The sequence below is a fragment of the Mus caroli genome, unplaced genomic scaffold (assembly GCF_978045245.1).
Source record: "Mus caroli unplaced genomic scaffold, Mus_caroli_1 scaffold_3, whole genome shotgun sequence".
NCBI classification, from domain to species: Eukaryota; Metazoa; Chordata; class Mammalia; order Rodentia; family Muridae; genus Mus; species Mus caroli.
In genome coordinates, this window is record NW_028227258.1 from 72,701,768 (window position 1) to 72,711,872 (window position 10,105).

The 10,105-nt window shown below is 52.0% G+C and overlaps 1 protein-coding gene across 1 annotated transcript; it reads left to right on the top strand.

Annotated features, from left to right (window-relative positions):
* Nucleotides 1-1,501: 1,501 nt before the first annotated feature.
* Nucleotides 1,502-9,681, top strand: Efna1 (ephrin A1). The gene is made up of 5 exons (XM_021158972.2): nucleotides 1,502-1,692; nucleotides 4,747-5,042; nucleotides 8,374-8,439; nucleotides 8,578-8,628; nucleotides 8,793-9,681. The coding sequence occupies exons 1-5, from the start codon at nucleotides 1,601-1,603 to the stop codon at nucleotides 8,903-8,905; spliced, it is 618 nt and encodes a 205-aa protein (XP_021014631.1). The 5' UTR covers nucleotides 1,502-1,600; the 3' UTR covers nucleotides 8,906-9,681.
* The last annotated feature ends 424 nt before the right edge of the window (nucleotides 9,682-10,105 follow it).

Genomic DNA, 10,105 nt, shown 5'->3' on the forward strand with positions numbered 1-10,105 from the left:
GCAGGCTCAACACCGAGCTGGCCACGGCGTCCTGGCCCGATGTAATTACAGGGTCTGCAGCCAAGCCTGGCCGTAAAAAAGCGGGATGAAACGGCCTGGAAGCCTCGGAAGCTGGGCCGGACCCTGCAAAGATCCCCGGGTCCGCGGCTTGTCCTGATGCGCAGCCGCAAAGAAGAGAGACCAGGGACAGAAACCCCCGCCCATCACACCCTGCAACGCACACGGGCTCACCGCCACACACGCAAACTACCAAGCACTCAGCTTTTGACTTTACGGCTCCAAGAATGCACTCAAGCCTAATCAAACACCTGCCCGCCAGCTCCATCTCAGGCGCAGACGCCGCCAACCCCTCTCCAGACAGCTGCTGAGTCGAGAGGTGAATTCTTGCAGGGTTGTTTACATGGAGCGGGGGAGGGGTTCTGAGCCTGGTACTGAGAGCCCACCGACTGGAAGACCCAAGTCAGACTCAAACACAGCCGCCCAAACTACCCCCACTCCAATCCACCCCCGCTGCACGCCCAAACACGTTTCTCCTCTTCTTCACACACTGTTCACAAACATTAGCATATGTATGTCAGGCGTTTCACACGCTTCCACACACAAGTGTCTTTACACCTACCCGCCATCACACGCATTTACACACGCCATATGTACATGTGTCAGGTCGGTTAGTTTGTCACTCTTCATGACCATATTCCCATATTCCATCTGCAAGAGCGCATTCGCTCAAGACACACGTGAAATGTATAAACAGGTCATTAGCGTAAGTTGGCGCTATTGCAAATATTAGGAACACCCCCCCCCCCCCTACAGCCCCTGAGCCCAACTATGAGTTCTCGCATAAAGTACTGATGGACTGAGTAGCCCTTATCCCTGGCCGCACATGTTACATGCTCGATCACACACAACGTCGCACTTTATTCCCGGCATCTAAGCGATGACACAATCTCTTGAACAAAGACAACATTGACAAACCCAACAAAAACAAACAGCCGCGTCTGTGTGGGGAGGGGCAGCCAAGCCAGAGTCAAGGCATGGGGGAGTGTTACGGGGGGGGGGTCACGAAAGAGTGTGAGAAGGCGAGTGCGCGGGCCTGGGTGTGAATCTCAAGAAAGGTGTGGTTATATCCCCCCACCTCATACCCTGACAAGATTGGCGCCCCGCGCTGCAAAACCGAGTCCTGAAGCCACTGGTTCCCAGACCCACACGTATAAGTTCTTCCATTTTTCCAGCTTGCGATGGCTTTCAGTCCCACAAAGCCAACAGAGCCTCACATAGACACCCCCACCCCCGTAAGAGAGCACACACAGCTATGAGAGGATCTGTGCAGACCCCGGAGCGCTCTCCATCCCTGAGATATGGGAGTCCTTCCTCCCAGAGCCTTTTCCCTTCCCCCACCTCCACCGTAGCCATCAAGCCCTGGGGCAGCGCGCGTCGGGCGGGGCGGGGGCGGGGCTGGTGTTGGAGGCGCCAGCCCAAAAGGCGGAGTCGAGCAGCGAAGAGGCCAGATTTGTGATCGTGGTGCCTACTGTACCGTGGAGAAGCCTGTGGGAACCTTACACTGCAGAGCTCTCGTCCTGGCCTGGCCCGGCCCCGCGCTATGGAGTTCCTTTGGGCCCCTCTCTTGGGTCTGTGCTGCAGTCTGGCCGCTGCTGACCGCCACATCGTCTTCTGGAACAGTTCAAATCCCAAGTAAGCCCTGAGACTCCCTGGCATCCTGGGTGCCGGGTTGGCAATGGCCTTTCGCAGGGTAACTGTCCCTGCCAACCCCTGGCCTGCGCCTAGGAGAGGTGGCCAGGGATGGGTTGGACTCTATAGCTCCCCACCTCTGTCTGTATCTCCCCTTACTACCTGGCAACAGCCGACCTGCTCATGCCTGCTTGCACAGGCGCTGGCTGTTTCAGACCTCTCTTTCTGCCCTCTGTAACCTCATCACTCTAAAGTAAGGATCTCCTGCTGGGTGCTCCTGCCTTAAGAATTGGAACGTCGGCCCTGGCCTCCGGGGCTCTCTAAGTCCCATGAAACTCCTGTGCACTCTCATTTTTGTGTGCCACTTGGGCGTTTGTATACTAACAGGCACCTATGGACGTCAAGAGTAAGCACAGCGCTCAGGGGGGCCCTGGAAAGAACCTCTGTAGGAATCTAAGTTTTGGGCATTAGGTATTCATTCTGTGTTTAAGAGACCCTGAAGAGTGCCTCCAAGGTTTGGGGGGGGCATAAATTAGGCACATGCTGTGCATGGGTCGACCGAGGGAGTGGCTGAGGTGGTCACACTAAGGGACTGGTAAGAGGAGTGTCTCTGGAAAGCTTAGGGAGGAGCAGAGTGGGGCTTCACAGGGCTACAAAGGCTGTAACAGGAAGGAGGTAATTTCTCCAGAGCAGGTTTTAGGGCTATGAAGCAAATGGTATTGAGAGGAAGACACTGTCGGGCCCTTTGTTCTTGCCCTTGAGTTTCTTCAAGTTATGAGAAGAGTGTTAGGGCAAAACCTAAGAGGGGGATATGGTGGAACAAGAAGAAGCCGCCCAGCAGCCTAGATGAGAAGTCGAGGCCACAGAATGCCATTAAATCCCTCCCAGATCCAGTGAGCCTGCCTCCCCTTCCCCTGAGAGAGATGCTGGGCCAGTTTCCACTGGCACTGCCTATCGAGGGTCTGTTGTCTAGGGCATGTCGGAGGGCAAGATAGAGCCAGCTGCCACCCTGAAGGCGCTGTCTTCCTGGCCCTGGAGTGCTGCTGCGGCCCGCCAGCCCTTGCGCCTGCCCCTGAGCCTGCCCCTTGCCTTCCTGACCTAGTCCTGCCCTAGTAGTGGGAAAGAGCAAAGTCCCTGTTTATGCCCATGCCAGGTGTCGGCTGAAGGAGGAGGAGGGGACGGGAAGTCATGAGTAGGGAGGGGGGAACCCTGGCCTTTTCCGTTCCCAAGCTCCCAGGTTTCCTCTCTTTCAGGAAGGAGCCTCTTCCTTGCCCCCCTCCCTGTCTTCCCCACCACTAATAGAACCCCCTTTTCCAAATGGAGACTAAGTGTCACAGGCAGGTTAAGTGTAGGAGATAGTACGCTAAGTATAGCTTCAGCCCTGGCCCTCTGGACACACACATAACCCTGTCTTATTTACAGCCACAGGAAAGCCAGTCTAGAGTGGAGGTCATGGGCGGTCTAGCCAGGCCCAGCTTGGGGGAAGAGATGAGGTGGCAATGAACAGGGCGGGTGTAGGGTTGCATAGGTGACTCAGGGTAGTGGGCATTAATCCTGGGCTCACCAGGCTCCAGGCAAAGGCAGTGGCAGAGAAAGGTGCCATGTGAGCTAGGCCCTGGTCCTGGAGAGACAGATACTCAGCTATCAGATTTCTCTGCCGCTTGTGCCCAGAGGCCAGCACTGGGGCAAACCAGTCCTGGGCTGCCCTGGGGTCCTGGGGGCTGCTCACTTTTGACGAGGTAAAATTTCACAGGCTCTCAAGAGCGCCTGGGCGGGTAGCGAGGTGGATGAGGCAGGAGTGAGTCAGTGCCCATCACGGGAATAGGGGAAAGACGCCAGGCCCAGAGCTGAAATACCTGTTCTGAAATGGCTTCTATGTTTATCTCTCCAGAGAGGAATTTTAAAAGCCTCCCTCTGCTTCTCTCTCTCTCTCTCTCTCTCTTCCCCCCCCCGTGGGGGAGGGGCCGGTAAGTCTCTTTCTAGAGGCTGCAAGCTGTTGCAAGGCCAGGCCTCTAAGGGGTCATGATGACTGGGTAGTGGGTGGCCACCGTGGAACCCCACCATCACCATGGGCACCACCCATGCCAAGGACTCGGGTTGAAAGCAAGTTGGCAGGCAGCTCTGCTGAGCCTCTCCCTGGCAGTGCTTGGGGGAATTCAGAGAAGCTGCCTGGCTTTCAGTGGGAGGGGGGAAGCACTTTCCTGCTGCTGAGACCCTACCCAGGCTGGAGCCAGGTGTCTGGAGCTCAGGGGGAGGGGCCAGTGGGCAGTCAGGCTGGAGCCTGCAGGGCTTGGGGGGACCAACCAGGGGAGAGGAGCTGGCTCCACCTGGGGAGGAGGGAAGGGCTGGGGCAGCCTCAGGTCTAAGAATCACAGTGTTTCATCAGGGGAAGGCGAAATTGTTACTCTTGGAGATAAAATCACAGAGATTTTCAGGAGTGAGAAAGTGGACCGAGGAGATCAGGAGGACATAAATCCGAGTAACAGTAACAGGAAAGGAAGGTTTGAGGGACACTGAGAGGGTTTGATTATCTGTGAATCTGTTGGTCTGGGCGTTGGGATGCTGAAGTACACTGGGAATCTGAGGGAGACTCAGTGTGAGGGGCGGGCGGGATGGGGTAAGACAGGGATGTGACAGGGCTCAGAAGGATGGGAAGGAGAAAGAGACCTGGGCTCCTAAGCACAGATCAGCCCAGAGTGCAGTCTATACACCAGCATTTAAAGAAGTCCCCGGGGAACAGTCATCAGTAGAATAGAAAGGAAAGTGGGCTACTGGGCTACGGAAATGTTTAGAATCCCTTGCTCGGGCGAATGCCTGGAGTGTTCTAGAAGGCACTTCGGTACCCGAGAGACTCTTGGTGGATGTTATTTGGATAATGAGTAAGAGATGGGTAGTGAGGGAACGAAGAAGTCAAGATCAGTAAATACGGGAGATGAGGTTCTGGAAAGCCTTTGGGACCCCAGTGTGAGATGTGAGGGACAATGTAATGCATTGGAAGTTCAAGGCTCTGGGCTGACTTCTGACTGAATGGCTTCCTCCTGCTTTGCCCGGGCTCAGGTTCCGTGAGGAGGACTACACGGTGCACGTGCAGCTGAATGACTACCTAGACATCATCTGCCCACATTACGAGGGCGACTCTGTGGCAGATGCAGCCATGGAGCGATACACACTGTACATGGTGGAGCACCAGGAGTATGTGGCATGCCAGCCCCAGTCCAAGGACCAGGTCCGGTGGAATTGCAACCAGCCCAGTGCCAAGCATGGCCCGGAGAAGCTGTCTGAGAAATTCCAGCGCTTCACGCCTTTCATCTTGGGCAAGGAGTTCAAGGAAGGACACAGCTACTACTACATCTGTGAGTGCACAAGGGGCAGGCCTCAGAGCACTGGTGGCCTCATGCTTAGTGGAGAGTCAAGTAGCTGAGAGCCTCCCCTTCAGAGTCTAAACTCAGTTTTCTCCCATTCGCATCAGGGATGTGGTGCGAGCTTCAGGTGTCTTAGGCACTCTGTTTGGTAAATGGGAACAAAGGTCAAAAACACTCCTAGCCCCTGTCCTCGAGGAAGCTGGGAAGGATCCCGAATAAATCAGCAGGGCAGGAGAGCAGTGTATGATAGACATGAACACCAGACATTGGGAAAATGTATATGAGAACCCTGTCTTCAGACACACCAGAAGAGGGCATCGGATGCCATTACAGGTGGTTGCAAGCCACCATGTGGTTGCTGAGATTTGAACTCAGGACCTTTGGAAGAGTAGCCTGTGCTCTTAACTGCTGAGCCATCTCTCCAGCCCCGACACTTGGGAAAATGACCCATGTGCCTGCCCGAGGTCAAAGACAGAAAAGGCCGAGTCCAGAATGACTGGAACAGGAGGGCACACGTACAAAAGGAGGGTGACAGCTCCTGGAAAGAGAGTACATGAAATAGAGTGCTGTGCTCGCTCAGAATGTGGGTCGGACAGATTCTTCAGGCCCAGATACTAGTGAGGGTTCAGACTTTCTCCTGAGGGCAGCAGAAACCTGTTGATGTATTCTGAGACCAGGCAGGCCAGGGGCTTTGTGAAGACCAGATCCGGGCCTTAGTCTTCTGGCTGAGTCTAGGTCAGCATGGTAGAATATGGTCCAGGGAAAGAGGGGGTTACACATGAACACCTCACCCAACTTCAGATTGGGGGCGTGAGATGGGCTGGGTGGAGGGGACAGAGTCCACGGCCCTGTCATTCCACTGCTAAAGCTGAGCGTTGTTCCAGAGAACGGGAGATGGGGCTGCACACTGGTCAGAACGTAGATAAATGCCACGGGTAGCTAGCTAGGTGTGGGCTCACCCTGTAATCCTGGTGCCAAGTTTCAGGTCAGTGTGCACCAAAGCGAGACCCTGCCTAAAACAGATTTGATAGGAATGTCCATCAGTGAAGAGCACTGGTCGATTCCTAGCCCCACGTAGCAACGACAAGTCCAATGGAGCTCCCGTTCCGGAGGATCCAGTGTCCTTTTCTGACCTCTGAAGGCAATAGGCACACAGCACAGGACCCAGACAAAGCATTCACAAGAGTAAAGTTAATTTTAAAATATTTTAAAGATATATATATATATATATATACATATACATATACATATATATACATATATATATATATATATATATATATATATATATATATATATATACACACACACCATTGCTCTCTTCTGACACACAAGAAGAGGGCATCGGATCACAACGGATGGTGGTGAGCCACCATGTGGTTGCTGGGAATTGAACTCAGGACCGCTGGAAGAGCAGTCCGTGCTCTTAACTGCTGAGTCATCTCTCCAGCCCCTTTAAAAACATTCTAGGATTCTTTTTTTGTTTGTTTGTTTTTTTTTGTTTTGTTTTGTTTTTGTTTTTTTGTTTTTTGAGACAGGGTTTCTCTGTATAGCCCTGGCTGTCCTGGAACTCACTTTGTAGACCAGGCTGGCCTCGAACTCGGAAATCCGCCTGCCTCTGCCTCCCATGTGCTGGGATTAAAGGCGTGCGCCACCACGCCCAGCTTAAAAACATTCTATATATAAAGATTTATTTATTGCTGGGCAGTGGTGTCACATGCCTTTAATCCCAGCACTCGGGAGGCAGAGGCAGGTGGATTTCTGAGTTCGAGGCCAGCCTGGTCTTCAGAGTGGGTTCCAGGACAGTCAGGGCTACACAGAGAAACCCTGTCTCAAAACTCAAAACAAACAAACAAACAAACAAACAAACAAAAGATTTATTTATTTAATTTATATAAGTACACCAAAGCTGTCTTCAGATGCTCCAGAAGAGGGCATCGGATCCCATTACAGATGGTTGTGAGCCACCATGTGGTTGCTGGGAATTGAACTCGGGCCCCCTGGAAGAAAAGTTAGTGCTCTTCACCACTGAGCCATTTCTCCAGCTCTAAAAACATTTTTAAAGATTAAATTTTAAAATCAGGTGCAGACGGGGGAAAGGAATTGAAGTGAGTAGGGACAGGTCTGGTGGGACACACCTACAGCCTTAGCCCTGGGGAGGCCAAAGCAAGGAGAGTTGGGAAGGTTAGTTTAAAGCTGACCTGGGCTACCATATAGAAACCTTGTCACAAGAGGGAGGGGGACACTGGAGAGGTGGCTCAGCAGTTAAGAGCACTGATTGCTCTTCCAAAGGTCCTGAGTTCATTTCCCAGCAACCACATGGTGGCTCACAACCATCTGTAATGGGACCTGATGCCCTCTTCTGGTGTGTCTGAAGACAGCAACAGTGAACTCATACATATTAAACAAACAAACAAACAAACAAACAAACAAAAACGAGCAAGCGAGCGAGAGAGCGCCAATGAGATAGCTCAGCAAATAAAAAGGCGCTTGCTGCCAACCTGACAACTTGGATTTGATCCCCAGCTCCCATGTGACTGAAGGAGAGAATTTGCTTTCCCAAATTGTTCTCTGACCTCTAAACATGGAACACACACACACTGAATAAATATTTTATACAGAGAAGGAGGGAGGGAGGGAGGTGATGCTTGCCTATAATTCCAGCACTCAGAAGGTAGAGGCAGGAGATCAGAAATTCAAGAGCATCCTCAACCGTACATAACATGTTCAAGGCCAGCTTGAGCTTCATGAGATCCTGTCATCCCAAAATTTAATTAAGTTTTTTTAAAAAGCAGTTACTGCACAATCCTGACAACCTAAATTTTGTCCAGAGCCCACATCAAAAGCCAGATGCTATAGTGTACATCTGTAATCCCAGCACTCTGATAGGGAGATGGAAAGCAGACACAAGAGACTTAGCCTTAGTGGGGTGTGAATTAAAGTGCACACCTTTAATTCCAGCACTTGGGAGGCAGAAGCATGTGGAATTCTGTGAGTCTGAGACCAGCTTGGTCTACATAGTCTGTCCCAGAGCAGGCTCTGTAAGGAGACCCTGCCTCCAATAAATAAATAAAAAATAAGCAGAGCAGCCGGGCGGTGGTGGCGCACACCTTTAATCCCAGCACTTGGGAGGCAAAGGCAGGCAGATTTCTGAGTCTGAGGCCAGCATGGTCTACAGAGTGAGTTCCAGGACAGCCAGGGCTACACAGGGAAACCCTGTCTCGGAAGAAAAAAAAAATTAAACAGGGCACGAGTCAGACAATTTTGAGCTCCTGTCTTAGCAAAGGCTCTTTCCTTACCATCCTATGGATTTATTTTACAGCCAAACCTATCTACCATCAGGAATCCCAGTGCTTGAAGCTGAAGGTGACTGTCGATGGCAAAATCAGTGAGTGTCAGGCCCTGTGGACCACCTCCTTCCATCCGTGCTGGGTGGGCGTGGTCTAGTGATCTGGGATGGGGGTGGAAGTTGCCTCTCTGCCTCCTGGTGCAAAAAGCCTGATCTACTTCCATTCTTATTTTTCAGCTCATAGTCCCCAGGCCCATGCCAACCCACAGGAGAAGAGACTCCAAGCAGGTAGGTAGCCTGAGCCAGTTTGGTCTGGGTCACAGGAAGGGGTTTGTTTAAAGAGGCTGAGGAGTAAGGTGGCTCCCTAGCCACATACGGGCTGACTAAATCCTGTGTGGCTGGAAGCCGATGCAAACACTTACCTTGTCTGTCTTTGCCTTCTCACCTCACAGATGACCCGGAAGTACAGGTTTTGCACAGCATTGGTTACAGCGCCGCCCCCCGCCTCTTCCCACTGGTCTGGGCAGTATTGCTCCTACCACTGCTGCTGCTGCAATCTCAGTGAGGGTGTACGCTTGCCCTGGCTTATGGATTGGAATGGGACTAAGGGGCAGGGATAAGTACCCCAAAGCCCCAGCCCTGGGAACCTCTCCCACTACATGCACAAGACGCCACCATGAAGCCTTAGAAGGTTCAGTATTAAGGGTTTTAACCGAAAAGAGTTTAACCAGCCCGACTGTGCCATCCCTGCCTCCACTTCAGAGGGATGGAGAAAGAAGTGGAAAAGGTCCTTAACCTGAAGTTTCTACCTTTAAGCCAAAGAAACAAGATGTGCAGACCTGGCCCATTAAGAGGGCTCAGTGGGAGAAGGGCTAAAAAGAGCCCGAGGTCATGCGGTTGGACACTGAACTTGGTAAAGACGTCCTTCTCCAAGGAAGCCATAATGTGCAGATGAACTGACTGAAGGAAAAGCTTGAGACAGCTTCCTGCGGGGGAGCCAGGTACAGGAGAGGCAGCTTGGGCTGACCCAGCATCTCTGCAAGATTTCCACCTGCTGGGCTGCCAGAGAGGTTTGTAGCCCGGCCCTGACTGTATCCTCCCCATCCCTGGGGCAACATTCCCTGGAGCTGTGCCAACAGGAGGACTGAAAGCAGCCTGGTTTTAGAGTGTAGATGTAAGGGCAGTGCCCGTGTGTACAGTCTGTGGAGTTTAGCTTAACGGGCAGGGCCCACATGTACAGTGTCTGTATATATATGTGCTGTGTCTGCTCATTTCTATGACTGCAGGGTTTTTTTTATACCGTGTTTTTGGATTCAAAATAAATTGATGTTTTTTTATGGACTTGCTTTTCTGCCCCACCATGTTGATTTGTGACCACAGTGTCCCCGCTGTGTGTTAGGCTGTGTGCTAAACAGAAGCAACGTGGGGGGAGGGGGGGCAGGTATAATGCACAGCTCCTCTTGCGGCTGAGGTGGGAAGGTTAAAAACTTGAGATTGCATGAGCAACTCAGACCTTGCCTCAAACTCAAAAATAAAAGGCTGGAAATGTACCGCAAGAAGTAGAGGGTTACCTAACATGTGTCAGCCCTGAGTTCAGTCCTCAGGAGCACAAAACATAAGTAGCCAGGCATGGTGGCTCTTGCCTGTGACCCCAACACTCAGAAGGTTGAAGCAATGTTGCCAAAATTCCAATGCCAGCCTGGGTTACAATGTGAGACTTTGTCTCACCAAAACAAAACCAAAAAAGTAAGTAAAAGACAAAATA

Excerpts from the sequence above, each read along its gene's own strand:
- Efna1 (XM_021158972.2), top strand. The coding sequence starts at position 1,601 with ATGGAGTTCCTTTGGGCCCCTCTCTTGGGTCTGTGCTGCAGTCTGGCC. Across the intron at positions 5,043-8,373 it reads ACACAGCTACTACTACATCT|CCAAACCTATCTACCATCAG; the intron begins GTGAGTGCACAA and ends TTTATTTTACAG. Across the intron at positions 8,440-8,577 it reads GACTGTCGATGGCAAAATCA|CTCATAGTCCCCAGGCCCAT; the intron begins GTGAGTGTCAGG and ends CTTATTTTTCAG.